General features: G+C 37.9%; 1 protein-coding gene and 1 pseudogene across 3 annotated transcripts in view; both read right to left on the bottom strand.

Moving 5' to 3' along the window:
- Positions 1 to 16,547, bottom strand: part of BBS9 (Bardet-Biedl syndrome 9) — a 464,828-nt gene that overhangs the window by 225,660 nt on the left and 222,621 nt on the right. For all 3 annotated transcript variants that reach the window (XM_078059433.1, XM_078059432.1, XM_078059434.1), the window contains exons 18-19: positions 10,054 to 10,226; positions 5,523 to 5,675 (exon numbers count right to left, since the gene is read on the bottom strand). In XM_078059433.1, the coding sequence (XP_077915559.1) occupies positions 5,523 to 5,675; positions 10,054 to 10,226 (326 nt within the window). The remainder of the gene's footprint in view (positions 1 to 5,522; positions 5,676 to 10,053; positions 10,227 to 16,547) is intronic.
- Positions 13,248 to 16,345, bottom strand: LOC144379694 (guanine nucleotide exchange factor for Rab-3A-like; annotated as a pseudogene).

Here is a 16,547-nt window from a genome sequence, read left to right as displayed (position 1 = left end):
GCAAAAATGAACTATTGGGACTTCATCAAGATAAAAAGCTTTTGCAAAGCAAAGGAAACAGTCAACAAAACCAAAAGACAACTGACAGAATGGGAGAAGATATTTGCAAATGACATATCAGATAAAGGGCTAGTATCCAAAATCTATAAAGAACTCATCAAACTTAACACCAAAAGAACAAAGAATCCAATCAAGAAATGAGCAGAAGAAATGAACAGACATTTTTCCAAAGAAGACATCCAAACGGCCAACAGACACATGAAAAAGTGTTCAATATCGCTCGGCATCAGGGAAATCCAAATCAAAACCTCAATGAGATACCACCTCACACCAGTCAGAATGGCTAAAATTAACAAGTCAGGAAATGACAGATGTTGGCGGGGATGCGGAGAAAGGGGAACCCTCCTACACTGTTGGTGGGAATGCAAGCTGGTGCAGCCACTCTGGAAAACAGTATGGAGGTTCCTCAAAAAGTTGAAAATAGAGCTACCATATGATCCAGCAATTGCACTACTGGGTATTTACCCCAAAGATACAAAAGTAGGGACCCGAAAGGGTATGTGCACCCCGATGTTTATAGCAGCAATGTCCACAATAGCCAAACTGTGGAAAGAGCCAAGATGTCCATCAACAGATGAATGGATAAAGAAGATGTGGTATATATATACAATGGAATATTATGCAGCCATCAAAAGGAATGAGATCTTGCCATTTGCAACGACATGGATGGAACTTGCCATTTGCAACGACATGGAGGGTATTATGCTGAGCGAAATAAATCAAACAGAGAAAGACATGTATCATATGACCTCACTGATATGAGGAATTCTTAATCTCAGGAAACAAACTGAGGGTTGCTGGAGTGGGGGGTGGGGTGGGAGGGATGGGGTGACTGGGTGATGGACACTGGGGAGGGTATGTGCTCTGGTAAGCGCTGTGAATTGTGCAAGACTGTTGAATCTCAGATCTGTACCTCTGAAACAAATAATGCAATATATGTTAAGAAAGAAAAAAAGAAGAAGAAGAATGTAGCAGGAGGGGAAGAATGAAGGGGGGGAAAGCGGAGGGGGAGAAGAACCATGAGAGACGATGGACTCTGAAAAACAAACTGAGGGTTCTAGAGGGGAGGGGGGTGGGAGGATGGGTTAGCCTGGTGATGGGTATTGAGGAGGGCACGTTCTGCATGGAGCACTGGGTGTTATGCACAAACAATGAATCATGGAACACTATATCTAAAACTAATGATGTAATGTACGGGGATTAACATAACAATAAAAAAAAATCACATAAAATGATCTGGTTTTAGGGATGCCTGGGTGGCTCAGTCAATTAAAAGTCTGCCTTAGGCTCTGGTCATGATCTCAGGGTCCTGGGTTCGAGCCCCGTGTCAGGCTCCCTGCTCAGTGGAGCCTGCTTCACCCTCTCTCTCTCTGCTGCTCCCCCTGCTTGTGCTCTCTCTCTCTCTGTCAAATAAATAAATAAAATCTTTAAAAAAAAAAAAAAAAAGAATGTAGCAGGAGGGGAAGAATGAAGGGGGGGAAATCGGAGGGGGAGAAGAACCATGAGGGACGATGGACTCTGAAAAACAAACTGAGGGTTCTAGAGGGGAGGGGGGTGGGAGGATGGGTTAGCCTGGTGATGGGTATTGAGGAGGGCACGTTCTGCATGGAGCACTGGGTGTTATGCACAAACAATGAATCATGGAACACTATATCTAAAACTAATGATGTAATGTATGGGGATTAACATAACAATAAAAAAAATTAAAAAAAAAAAAAACAATGTTCTACCTGTACAGAGGTATTTCAACAGATGATTATTTCAAATTTACGTTGGCATTCACATATTCATAAAAAAAAATAGAAAAGATTTTCTTAGTCAAGAATTTGCAGCTGTAAAACTTTCCTAGCTATGACAGTTTACCTGAGTCCTCCAACTAAATTATTTAGGAAGACAGGAGAGAGTTTCCTTTAGTGGCTTTTGGGGATTTTAAAACAAACCATCCCAGTGATTCATGAGCCTGAACTCAAAGAATTCTCTACCAATCTGTTCTTTGTAGTGCTGCCCTTATCAAAAACATAGTTTCAATAAATTATATTAGTGGCAATAAAGAATTCATTCATAAAGCAAATATTTATTAAGCACCTATAATGTGGCAAGAAATGTTATCATCCTAAGAATATAGCAATAAATAGGCAAAAAAAAATAGTTCTTGCCTTCAGAGTTTACACACTAGTTTTAGAAGGATACTGGCTTCTGCTTCTATTTTCACATAAGCCAATTATCACTGTTCATTAAATGCTAACAATGTAACATCCTCCAGATAAGTGCAATAAAATGTAAATCTTTCACTGGACAGCTCAAAGTGCTTCTCTTACTGTTCCTGGTTGAACTAAAGCGGCATTAAGATTCACAGAAGGACTAACAAAAAAAATTAAATGCTCCCTACACATGAGAAAACAAGGATTTTACACAGGTAACAGATCTAATTTTATTTTTTATTTTTTATTTATTTATTTTTTTTAAAGATTTTATTTATTTGACAGAGAGAAAGACAGCCAGAGAGGGAACACAAGCAGGGGGAGTGGGAGAGGGAGAAGCAGGCTTCCCACAGAGCGGGGAGCCCGATGCGGGGCTCGATCCCAGGACCCTGGGACCATGACCTGAGCCGAAGGCAGACGCTTAACGACTGAGCCACCCAGGCGCCCCAATTTTAAACTGCTCTATTAGGAAAACACTTTAAAGGTCTACTGACAGTCATGCCATGGAAAGTAAGATTACACTCTAGCATTGCTCATTATTTCGTGCATTTGGCTAATCTGCCAATTAAATCATGCCCCCTACCCAGGCAAAGTATAAAGATAAGAAAAATTTATACTAGATACAGAAAGTATGTGATAGTGAAGTATGTCATATGCCTGTTTGGTCACAGTAGAGCTGTCTAAAAGGGATTTTTCTCACTGTTGACTCAACACTGAAACTACTATTGAGATCTGTTCTTTAATAAACTGTAGTTTGTCCATAATACAGAATGTCTATATACTACATAACACACAGAGAGGTAGATCTATACATTAATATGGCAAGAGCTCCAGTACATACTGTTAGAAGAAAAAGAAAAAAGTATACCAATACATATAGTACAATACTATTTATGGATTATGTTAGCCTCACAAAACAATACTTCATTTCTGAATGCAAAAAAAAAAGTCTGGAAAGACACAAAAATATAAAAGTGATTACATTTTTGAGGAGAGATCAAGGGCCATGATAGAGAACTTAGCACTGTGTATAATCTTAACATTTTCTTTGGGAAATTATATTCATGAATTAACTATGTCATTAAAAGTTAAAGAGAGTTAAAATAGAGAACAATCAATATCTCACTATAATTTAATATGAATATATAATAAAATTGAAGAGTAAATTACATTAAAAGTAAGTCAAGTTCCTTATAGTATTCATATCTTTCAAAAGCTTATTCATTCTCTTTTAATCTAAAATGCATGGAGACTTAAAAATATGGATTTGAGCTAAAACCCATGGTTTTGATCATCTGGACTGTAATACTATAAATCATGGAAAAACCCAACACTGAGGCTAAGCAAAAAAACCCCACAAAACAAAAAACAAAAACAAAAACCCCAGCCCTTTAAACATATAAAAGACTACGGAAGTCTTGCTATATAGAAAATACAGAACACATTAAATCAAACATCCTCACCAAATTCCTTTAAACACCTTCTGCCACTGTGTCCACAAAAAATATAAGGTATCATTAAAGACAAGAGTCAGCATATCTTTACCCCAAGCACAGCAGGTATGGCCTAAGAATGAGATAGATTAAGTCATCAAAGAGACTTCAATGAAGGAAGGCGAGGAAAAAAAGAAAGGAAATGAAGAACAAACCAAAACAAAAAGTATACTTAAGAGAGAGAGAAGTGTGGAAGAGAAAGAGCATCATTAGTGCCCACTGACAGGAGTCATAATTGCTCCAGCACAAAGGAAACTGGCCGTCTAGATTTGTAAAACAATTTACCAAGCATTTCCACATACATCAGCGAATAGAATCTTTGTAACAACATAATGTTTATCCCATTTAATGGAAAGAAAGTGAAGCTCTGAGAGGGTCAGGGAACTGCCAAAAGCTACACAGCCAATAAATGACAGAACTGGGGTCTTTGAACTCCAAGCCCCGTGTTCTTTCTAATACCCTACTGCTTCTACAGACTGTCCCTCAAATTGCTTCTCATTTTCACATAACCATGAATATTTCAAGAAATAACTATCATCAATACATTTATTGATGTCTACATGGTAAGCTATTCTTCTTTTTCAGATAACTGAAAAAAAAATATGATTTGTCCATTCAAAATCAACAGAATATAGTAGAGGAGGGCAGTGGGGGTAGGGGGTGGCAATAAAAGGCAACATGAGGGAGTTTTGTAGTGATGGACCTGTTCAATATCTTGAATGTGGTGGTGGGTACATGAACCTACACATATGCTAAAATTGTATAGAACTTAAAATACACATACCCACAAACTAGCACAAGTAAAATTATGAAATTCTGAATAAAATCCATGGATTTTATCAGTGCGAATATCTTGGTTGTGATATATTGTAGGTTTGCAAAATGTTAGTACTGGAGGAAAATGGGTAAAGGATACATGACATCTATCTGTATTTTTTGTTATAACTGCAAGTGAATATATAACTATCTCAATAAAAAATTCAATTAAAAAATGAACAGAATACTCATACCACCAACACTGATTTTGGAACAGATTAATGATATTATATAGAAGCATAAGAAGACGTGTAGTCATTCAAAGCTGACTCCATTATAGTGGAACTGGCAGAGGTTTTACCCACGAAATTTTAAATTTTAAAAATTATTATTTCAAGCCAGAGATGATAATTTTGAACAGCTTTTGGTGACATAATACTGTAAGAATGAGAGTCATATCACCCTAGCCATGCAAAGGGTAAATCACTTATGGAAAGAAGAATCAGGAAGAGGAAGAAACAAGTCTTTTGGAACTAGAACAAAAAGCTGTTTAAGAATTCCTTCACAAAACATCAAATGACATAATAATGGAAGTGTAAGCCAGTTGCTCAGCAGGACAATTGGGGAATCATGGTGATAATTATGAGATGCACCAAGAATTATTTAATAATAACACTAAGCATAATAGCCACTATCTGTCAAGCACACACTATGTGCCTGGCATTGTGCTGGCTGGCTTCTTCACATAATGATCAAAAATCTTCACAATAACTCTGAGTAAAATGTGGAGACTGATGGATGTTATGTAAGTTGCTCAAGATCAATAATTAGAAAGTTGCAAAGCTGGACATTTGAACTCAGGTTTTCCTGACTCTAAAGCTTATATGCTATTCACTGCTCCACAGTACACAGGAAAGAAATTACCTTATCTTGGTATTCTAATACATGACTCTAGGGCGAGGGATAAAAATTATATCCAGTAGTGGAAAACTATCATTGATATCATATTTACCTGCTTGTAAGTTCCATCTAGCAAGGTGTCCAGGTGTTGTAGGGGGGCAGGTGTTTTATCTTTGAATCTTGTCAATAGTCGGCGTTGAATGGCCCGAAATTGTACGGCTCTTTCAGATAAGAGTTCTTCTAATTTTTCACCATTTATCCGCAACTACAATAAAGAGTTTCTTAAATTCAGGTTAAATGTGCACAAAAAAACATTTAAAGTAAGAATACAGGCAATGCCAATTAAAGCCTGAAAGAGAGTAATGAAGAAATTTAAATGTATTATAAAGTTAAGAGAATTAAAACTGTTATATTTGGTACATGAATAGATAGATACATAGATAATAGAGTAGGATAGGTCAAATGGAAATTCAGTAAAGATGACCTAGTATCACTGGGGAAAAGACGGATTATTTAATAAATGTCCTGTAATAACTGATTACAGAGACAAAAGAATAAGAATTTCTCCCCCAGTCTTTACAGCAAAATCACTTGGAGGAATAAAAAGTTTAGACACAATAAAGTACTAGAAAAATTAGAATTTTTAAATAATCTTGGCAAGAGAGAGACCCTTATAACTCAAAAGCCAAAAGCCAGACACATACACACTCACACCTCTGATAAATTTGTAACTAAGGGGAAAAAAAAAGGAATTCTATACAGCTAAAAAAAAAGAAAAATATCATAAGTAAAGTGACAAGACAGCAAACTGCAAAAAATAATAGCAATAACCAGAGACAAAAAGTCAAGCCCATAATATCTAGAAAGCATCTAAGAATCAAAGAGAAAAGGACCAAAATCCAATACAAATCAGTAAGAAAAGAGAATCAATAGAAAAAAGGGCAAAATTTATAGAAAAGCTAATACAAATAGCTCTCAAATATAGCCTTTGATCTAGCAAGCCCATTTCTAGGAATTTATCCTAGAGGTATGCTTGCAAAAAGTAATGTACATACAAGGATATTCAGTATAGAATTATTTGTTCTGTTGTATTATAGTAGGATATTATTAATAATTAAAATACCCATCAATAGGGGGACGGGTTAAATAATAAAAAAAGACTACTTTGCAGAACTACTAAGTACTAATATGCAATGTTATCCAAAGATGCACGGAATGAAACAAAGCAAAAAGCAAAAACAAAAACAAAATACAGAAAGTAGCATGTATAATATGCTACCATTGATGTATTTTTTATTATTATTTTTTAAAGATTTTATTTATTTATTTGACAGAGAGAGAGTGAGAGCAGGAACACAAGCAGGGGGAGTGGGAGAGAGAGAAGTAGGCTCCCCGCAGAGCAGGGAGCCCGATGCGGGGCTCAATCCCAGGACCCTGGGATCAGGACCTGAGCCGAAGGCAGACGCTTAACGAGTGAGCCACCCAGGCGCCCCTCATTCATGTATTTTTTAAAAAGAAATCTGTACATTAACATAGTTGTGACTGCATATTCTAAAAATATACACAAGAAACAGGACACCAAAAGTTGCTTCCAAAGAGGAGACTGAGTGGCTGGAAGATGAGAATCAAAAATAGACTCTTTTTACTACAACTCTTCTCATAACCTTCGAATTTAGTACTATTAAAATAAAAGAAGCTAGTGAGAGTCATAGAGTAGAAGGAACACTCCATGAAATCAGATTATGTGAACTGCTAATTCAACTTTACAAAACAGTCATCAGCTAGTCCTGAAATAAATAGCATTTTCTTCAGAAATCAGGGGCACCTGGGTGGCTCGGTAGGTTAAGCATCCGACTCTTGATTGCAGCTCAGGTCATGATCTCAGGGTCGTGAGATTCTGCCTGCTTAAGATTCTCTTTCTTCCTCTCCCTCTGCCCCTACCCTCCTGCTCAACCTTGCTCTCTCTTTGCCCCTCTCAAAAAAAAAAAAAAAATTTCAGAAATCAAACATATTACAGTTTACATTTCTTACATCAAACCAAACTTCCTTTTCAGTGTATGCATTCTCCAGACACATGATTTAAAAAAAAACTTGTAATTTTATTACTGTCTTTTAATTCCATTTTCAGAAGCACTAAGTAACTAAATCAAAGAATATTCTCTTGAAGGGAAAAAAAAACACTTTCATGACCAAAAGTTAAATGATATTTTTTTAAATTACTAAATTTTTAAAAAAGAATATTAGCCTGATTATCAATAATATACTCTTTTAATAATATAATTTCTAGCTGTAATATTTTATTTACTAAATTCATGAAACAAAAAAATTTAAGAAGACACTTTCAATAATGACTGACACATCAGCCAAGTTATCATTCCATTGAATCTGTAACCAAACATCAGTGATTGAAATGTTTTCATGTGTCAGAATTTCAACATTTAACAAATATTATTGATCCCAAAGCCAAGCATAGCTCTAGGTGCTAGAAATTATAGCAATGAATAAAACAGACAAAAATCCCTGCCTTCATGGAGCTAACACTAAGGGACACTTGGATTCCAAAAGCCATCTTCATTCAAAAATTAAAATCATATTTTTTTTAAAAAGCAGAGAGTGGGGTCAGAGAGAAAGGAAGTATAATGATGCTCCTTTTAAACTTAGTGTAACAGGGGCACCTTCGTGGCTCAGTCGTTAAGCGTCTGCCTTCGACTCAGGTCATGATCCCAGGATCCTGGGATGGAGCCCCACATCGAGCCCCACATCGAGCCCCGCATCAAGTCCCTCATCGAGTACCACATCGGGCTCCCTGCTCAGCAGGAAGCCTGCTTCCCCCTCTCCCACTCCCCCTGCTTGTGTTCCCTCTCTCGCTTTGTCTCTCTCTGTCAAATAAATAAATAAAATCTTTTAAATAAATAAATAAACAAACAAACTTCGTGTAACAAATGGAAGTGCCTGTAGTTCATCATGTTCCCTAAACCCCTCCCAGAAAGAAAATGCCCCGGGGCGCCTGGGTGGCTCAGTCGTTGAGTGTCTGCCTTCGGCTCGGGTCAAGATCCCAGGGTCCTGGGATCGAGCCCCACATCGGGCTCCCTGCTCCGCGGGGGGCCTGCTTCTTCCTCTCACACTCCCCTTGCTTGTGTTCCCTCTCTCGCTGCCTCTCTCTCTGTCAAATAAATAAATAAAATCTTTAAAAAAAAAAAAAAAAAGAAAATGCCCCTGATGTGGAAACTCCAGGGATTTACCAGCCAGCAAATAAGGGCAAACTGTATGTCAAACTTACAGTCAATCAGAATCTAATATTTTGTGTTTTAAATATTACAAATACATAATTAATATAGTTTTTTGGAGACTCTTCCATAAACCACTAGATCCCAGTTTTGCACAGTGAAGCATGAATTTTTTAAAATATAACCTAGAGGATTGCAAAGGTTCTCAATCCTTAAAATACCTAAATATATTCCCCAAATGTCAATTTTGGTGCTATGATTTGGCCAAAAGCATATTGTCCTATAAAATACTATCAGCACAGATGAAAGGTAACCCAAGTAAGTTCAATTTATTTGATAATGACATGTTATTTGTGATTGTATGCACTGAAATTTTCTCTTTATGTTCACACTCTACTAAAGGGAGAAGTCTTTATAGGTTAAAGTCAATGTTCTTAGAATGTCCAAGGGATTAAACAATAGGTATAATGTTCACATGACATGACATATTCTCTCTCTCTGTCACGTACATACTCACACATCATTGTTTATAAACTGAAATGCAAAAACCTATTGATTCCTTAAAAAGCAGTTATGCTAGAGAACCAATGCTTCCTTGAATAATGTTCAAAATCCTTTTGAAATTCCTCCCCCCCTCCTTTGTAATTGCCCACAGAATCTACTTATGGGCAAATAAGTAAGTAGAATCTGGTGAATTTTTTTTTTAACACATGAGATTTTTTAAACAATGATTGTCATTTGTCCAGTTCATTTATAAAACATGACTCCTGACTATTTCCAAATATCAAATCAGTCTTCAAAGAATGAAGATTTTATACCATCATGATACTCAGGACAATTAACACAGGTTCTTCCACAGAAGAAATGCAAAAATATTCGGGTAACACAATCACTGTCACATCTTATTTGTTTAGACATTTAATCATTCAGCATTTACTAAGTGCCCATTGTGCCAGATACTGAAGAATATTTTATGTGGCTAACCCTCATTCAGATGCAGAAGTTCTGGTGTGCTTGTTAAAAAAGAAAAGGAAAAATCACTTTACTTTATAATCACACCTCATTTATGGCCTGCTAGAATTAGTTAGCCAAACGGCTGCTGATAAGCTCGAATAGTTTTAACACTGGGTTATTGGGGTCAAAGGTTAAGTCCCCATGTGGGAGAATTAAATCAGCTCTGTTCTGAAGCCAGACCACATGCTTCGCTCCAGGCAGCCACTCTGTTCATGTCTGCAAGTGACCACAAACTGGGCAAGAGGGCAGGAACAGATACACAAAATCTACCATCCACATAAAATAACTACTTGAAGCACTAGATTTAATAGCCAAGTACACTAGAATTCTTTCCTCTGTAGCATCTCTTTCTCTTTCATATATAGAAAAATTGCAGGTAATATGAGTTACAATCGTACACACCTCAAAATGATGATCAATCAACTCAAAATATTCTTGAAGGGGCATAGATCCAGAAAAAGAACAGGCAAAATCTTTGATTCCCTGTTTTTCAAAATATTCTTGAAGGCGGATAATAAGTTCATTTGTTATGAGCCAAAGATCTTCGAACTGTTCACTCTGAATGCGATACCGTTCTAAGAGAGAAAAAATAATTAAGGAAAAACGCTTATTAACACATAATTACTAGCTGAAACTACGTGAATTATCACTAACTCTCTGACATAAATACCCAAACAAAAAAGACGTTTTTTCTTTTTTTGGAATACAAATATGATTTCTACTGCTTTATTGCAGTTTTCTACATCAACCACTTAACATTTTCAAATTTAATTCCAAAGGTTTACCGTCACAGTAGCAGCCTGTAGAGTATGGTCCTTTTCCCTATGTTTCTTATCATAGGTTTCAATATAATAAAAACACCCAAATTTTAGTCCCAGGAAGGAAGGAAGGAAGGAAGGAAGAAAAAGAAAAGGGGGGAAGCAAGCAAGCTAGCTTTGTTTACAAGGTAAGAAAAAAGCCATTGCAAAAGTATAATCTGGTATTCATTAATCTGTTTCAGAATTCTGATATGAAATAAAATTTATTCTGTAGAAAGTCCCCCACATCCTAGACATTGTTGCCAGCTTAAATCCCTATAATCATGATCAAAGTTTTCTATTTTTCTAATAGTTCTTTTATTTATATTTGTAATCAGACTCTTCCCTAAATATAAATCTTGTTTCCCTCCATTAGCTGAAACCTCAGCTCCAAGAAAGCCCAATTCCTATCCATCCCCTACCCTGATTTAATGACAACAATGATGACATTGTTACTATGTTACTGCGGTAACAGTAACTACATTTATGATAAGAGCAACTGTTATTTTTTGAGCACCAACTATGAAACAAGCACTGTGATTGCAACAACCTCTTTTTAATAAAAAGGAAAACTACACACAGAGAATTTCAGAGACTCATCAAGGGTCATAAAGCAAATTAAATGTCAGAGCTAGAATTCAATGATATATATCTTTTTTCCCTGTCTAAATCCTACCTATTCTTCAAGACCTGGCTTCAGTCCTACCTACCCCAAGAAATCCTTATTTCTCTACCATCCATAGCAGCCTAATATGTACTGGGCACTGTCTTGAGCACTCTGCAGTCACTCTCTGGTTCAAACCTCAATACCCCTATGGGGGAAATATTGTTATCCCCATTTTACAGAAGAGTTTAAATAATCTGTAAGGTCATCTAGCCAGATAGTAACAGTAGGGATTAGAATTCTAGCTATTAATCCAAAGATTAGCTATTAATCTTAACCACATTACAATACTGTATCTCTTTGAATCTATATAGAGACTTAGTATGTCTACAGTTTACTATGCACTTAACCACATATAACCATGCATTTTTTAAATTAACTTTTAATTTTAGAACAGTTTTAGATTTACAGAAAAATTAAGAAGATTATACAGAGTTCCCACATACCCTTCACCCAGTTTCCCCAATTATTATTATCTTACATTATTATGGCTCATTTATTATGATTAATGAATGCACACAGATACACTATCATTAACTAAAGTTAATGGATTACAAGAGTTAGGTGGATTATACTGATTGGTTTTCAGGCACTGAATCAGCATTGCATACCTGGAATAAATTCCATTTGGTCAGGGTATGTACTTTTTCTTATTCTTACTTAACTTTCCAGATGATTATATTCAGTTTCTCCAAGAGATTATAGACTTTTTGAGATTTAGAACCAATTCCTCTATTCTATGTAATTTACAAGTTATTGAGCATCTATTATGTACAATTTCATAAAGAAAGAAAAGTTGGGAGTACAAAGATGAACTCAGTCTCCTTGCCTAAGGTGTCTAAGCTCTTGCTAAGGTAGCATGACATGTGGACATGTGAAATATTTATTATATTCCCCATGGTACCTTGACAAATTCTATAAATATATGTCATCTTTAAATTGGTTATTAGGACTTCAATTTGTCATCCTCCATCAGAATTCAAAAATATATCTCCTCTCATTCTCCTAGTCATCTCTCTTTCAATTACATAAGGAATAAAATATACTGGGTATGCCTCCCATAGTGTATGGCAAACACCCTGATGTTCTCTGCTATCATATCATTTCCCCTGGAGTGTCCCCCAGCCCTCCCCTCACTCTAGTCTTATTCTGGATTCTAATTTCTACCCACAGTGCTGATCAGATGATTTCCTCATTTCTCCCCATCAAAGAGAATAGGGCTAAGGTCAGATATAACAGCTTTTACCTTTCTTTACAAATGTCACTGGATGGTTAATGCTCTAAGAAGAGAAAGAGCAAAACTGTGGTGGGGTAAGAGTAAAGAGGTAAAAAAAAAAAATGATGATGACAAAATACAGTATTAGAATTCTGTAAATCTCGGGTCCTATCCAAGCTAAACTTGGGACCCAACCTATTAATCCCAGACTGGTATTTAGTCACTCTTTCACTCATTTCCATAACTCAGTGCAAGATACTGGGGATAAAACCATGAATAAAGCAAGAGCCTCTGCCCTCAAGGAGTTCACTGCAGACCTGGAAAGATGGAGTGATGGGGGAAGAGTAAACACTGTTTCTGCCATCACTGATTCAGGGATACTCCATGAAGGTGACGTTGCCACAGAAGTGCCAGGACTTCCCCACAAGGGATACATTCCTATTTTTAAGTAAAATGTGACGGTCTATCCCATAGCAGAAGAGTCAGACAACAGCAAGGGAGCTGCAAAGGGCAGAAGGCACAATAAGTATTGTGTAATAATTACAGATATTCGTAGAGTTAGCTGCCTCAGGAGGTAGGGAATGACCTCACTACCTATGGAAGCATTTAAGGCTCCGAGGTCCTTGGCATTTGGTGCTTTCTTGAAAATCTCCTTGGGAACTGTAGAACTCAATAGGCAAGAAAGACAGGTCATCTCATGTACAAATCTGTCTGTCACTCCATCTGTCCTGGGACAGGTATTTGGTGCCAGCTCAGTGCTGCTTCCAGGTCCTGGCTATTGGTTCCTCCCAGGCAGATGTTTGACTTCTGGCTCAGGACTGGCTCTAGGACCTTGTCTTTTTATGTGTCTGTCCATTTTGGGGCAGCTATTTGCCCAGCCCACAGCCCCCCACCCCCACCCCCAGGCCCAGGTAATACCCTAGGCCTCCAAGGAGAAGATGCTAAGCTGGGCCAGCTTCATCTCCTTTTGCAGCTTTGTGATCTCCCAAAACATTGGCTTCATATTCTTATGCAATAGGTCTTGCTGGATGTAGTAGATGAAAGTGACAAAATTGTACACTACAGTGATCCAAGCTAGAGAGGATGGTGAGGTGTAGTTGTGGCTCTCAAAGTGACAGAGCCAGATGCGGTACTGGCAGGTGTGGACACATACGTTGGCACTGCCACACTTAACTGTGTCCACTCATACTGCAGCAGCATCTGCAAAGCCATGGGCTAGGTGGTGAGCATTTGTTGTCCTCCAGACTGGCCTACAACAGCACCAAGAAATCCCGCATTATAAAGTCCAGGCAAGGGCCCACATTCCCTGGGTACACCCTTCCAAGGAAGGAACAGGGGGGCTTGTCCATGATATGCAATTCCCTCCAGGCTTAGAATTCAGCAAAAAGGGCCATATCCATCTCCTTGTCCTCCTCATCCATGGCAACAGTATGTCCCGTAGAGGGGCTCACGACTGGGCAGAGGGAGCTGCTAGTGTTTCTGGCCTTTGTGGGGCCCAGTCTTAGCAGGGTTCAGCAGCTGCAAGTGGGGCTCATGGTTGGGAGAGGCTGGATGTGGATGTGACGACTGCTATCTTCAAGGCTGTCACCTCCACCTGCAGCCTGTCAATTCTACCCACCACTTCCTTCAGCAGCTTTTCTGATGCCAACTATTTCATGAGAGCTTCTCATATCATCTTGTGAACTTCCTCAGAAAGTCTGGACATCAGCAACACCTCTACGTCCTGCTCCAGTGGTTCCTACACCTCCCACAACTGCTCATGGTCCTCATCTTTCAGCTTCAGCTCCTATGGGCTATATGAGCTCCTCCATCAGGAGCTCAGAGCTCTGCCTTTCTTGCAAATCTCCATGGAGATCCTGTAGGAATACCTGTCAATAATATTAGAGAAGAGCTCCCTCCCAGGTTCCTAATACTGAGCAAGTTCCTTTACCACTCCCAGATCCTGAGATTCTGAAAGTGAAAGACACAGTGCCTTAATAATGCTCATTTTAATAAAATTCTTAAAATGCTGCCTGCCACATAGTGAGTACTCAATAAATGTTACCTACTATCATCATTGTCACCATTATTTCCTCAAGAGTATGTATCCCCAGTGATAAATTCTGATAAATTTTCACACTAACTTTGGTGGACAGACTTGCCTGGTCATACCTGAATATGCCATATTTCCAGATTTTCTTGCCAGTATCTACATGGGCAATTTAACAGAAACTGGTATGATAATCTTGTTACAGCGCAGCATAAAAACTGCTCACTCAGCTTCAGCCATACTAGCTTCCTTAGTATCCCTGAAAGCACATTCCTGCCTCAGGGCTTCAGGGCAGGGATTCCATCATAAACCCCATTTGAGCCACATAGAACCTAATTAATCCAGTAACTTCCAAAGAGCAGATATGAAAAAAAAAGTGGCTTTAAGAAAATGTATTTTCCTTGGCATAGAATTTGCCATTTTAGATAAAGCCATAAATTTTTTACATAAACATTATAGTGCTAATATTTCAAAGGAAATCTCATTTATTCTGGCTCTAGAAGGATTTTGAATAGGTTTCCATAAGCAGGTAGAAAAACGTGGGATGTAGTCTAAATACACCTAAAGAATAAAATTTCTTGTATATAAAATGAAATAAAACTACAGAAAGAAAGTTATTCCATTCAACTATAATTTTCCAATATAAATGTGTCACAATTTACATATCTGAAAAGAGATGTACATAAACAACTGGTATTATTGTGACACATCTAAAAGAATTATAGATGTAAAAAAATGTGTGCCCAACATGTAAAAAAATATACACCTCAAGATTCCTTGAATGAAGCGAAGGAGCAAACCATGGATATCTATGGGAAGAGCACTGCAAGCCAGGGAACTGAGTATCAAGGCCCTGAGGCAGGAATGTGCTTTCAGGGACACTGAGGAAGCTAGTATGGCTGAAGCTGAGTGAGCAGTTTTTATGCTGCGCTGTAACAAGATTATCATACTGTTTCTGTTAAATTGCCCACGTAGATACTGGCAAGAAAATCTGGAAACAAGGCATATTCAGGTATGACCAGGCAAGTCTGTCCACCAAAGTTAGTGTGAAAATTTATGAGAATGTATCACTGGGGAAAACATGGACAGGATTCTTAGGAGAACACCAACAGTAATCCCAAATTCGGCTGGCCAGGCGCTGACTGTTGATTGTGCCGGACAAATCCAATTAGCACCCACCCTAATGCCTCCTTGAAAGTGCTGGGCTTAGTCCACAATCACAGCTTACAGTGGGCATAGGTGTTATATTAAGGATGTTGTGCCAAGAAAGGAAGCAGTACCTAGAACTCTTCCCCAGAGAGATGAAGTGTCTTGTCTCTGCTGCCTACAACTGGAACTCCTTTCCCCACCCTGGCAGACAACAAAATCCCTAATCTGACAAAATGAAACATGGGCAAGTCTAAACATTTCCCTTCTCCTTTCATCAGGATTTAAATTATCTGAACAGAGGCCTATGAACTCTCTGAGAGACCCATCTCATTCTCCATAGTGGGCAAACAAAGACTTCTGCTCTATAAAGTAACAGAGAAAAGTCATGTACAGTAGGTTCAAAGCAAAGGGACAAATGTGGGAAATGAAATGTAGCTCCCTTTATGGAAGGGCCACAAGGCAAGAATATCTTTGGTTGACAGTCTAAGGACATTCAAGGTAACACTCCATCTATTCATCCATTCAAAAACTATGAAGTGTAAGAGCTGGGAGACAACGGGGAACAACACCTTCTGGTCCCAGTGTTCATCCGAGTGGTAAAGGCAGAACATAAATAAGTAAACAACAATTAAATAGTTACAAGTTATAAAAGAACTAGAATGCAGGTGAAAAGGGTGCTATAATAAAGGCAAATGGGTACTCTTTCTTGAGATACTATGGGTCACAGAAAGCCACACAGAAACTGACATCGGTAGTAGTACTAATAGTAATAGTGACGAAAATAATACTAGCAGCTAAAATTTACCTGGCACATAGAGTGTACCAGGAAATTGTGACATGCTTTTTGGGGATTATCTCATTTATTCTTACATAATATAATTGTACAGTTTTATCCCCATTTTGTAGATGAAAATACAGGCATTGTTAATTTTTCCAAAGCCATTCGGACAAATTGTAAGGAGAGCTGGGATTTCAACTATCAATTTGCATCTAGATCACATATTCCTCATCATTTTGTCATAAGGTTTGGACTTTAATGAT

The sequence above is a fragment of the Halichoerus grypus genome, chromosome 12 (assembly GCF_964656455.1).
Source record: "Halichoerus grypus chromosome 12, mHalGry1.hap1.1, whole genome shotgun sequence".
NCBI lineage: Eukaryota > Metazoa > Chordata > Mammalia > Carnivora > Phocidae > Halichoerus > Halichoerus grypus.
The sequence above is the reverse complement of the archived record's forward strand: the minus strand, read 5'-3'. Positions and strand labels throughout refer to the sequence as shown.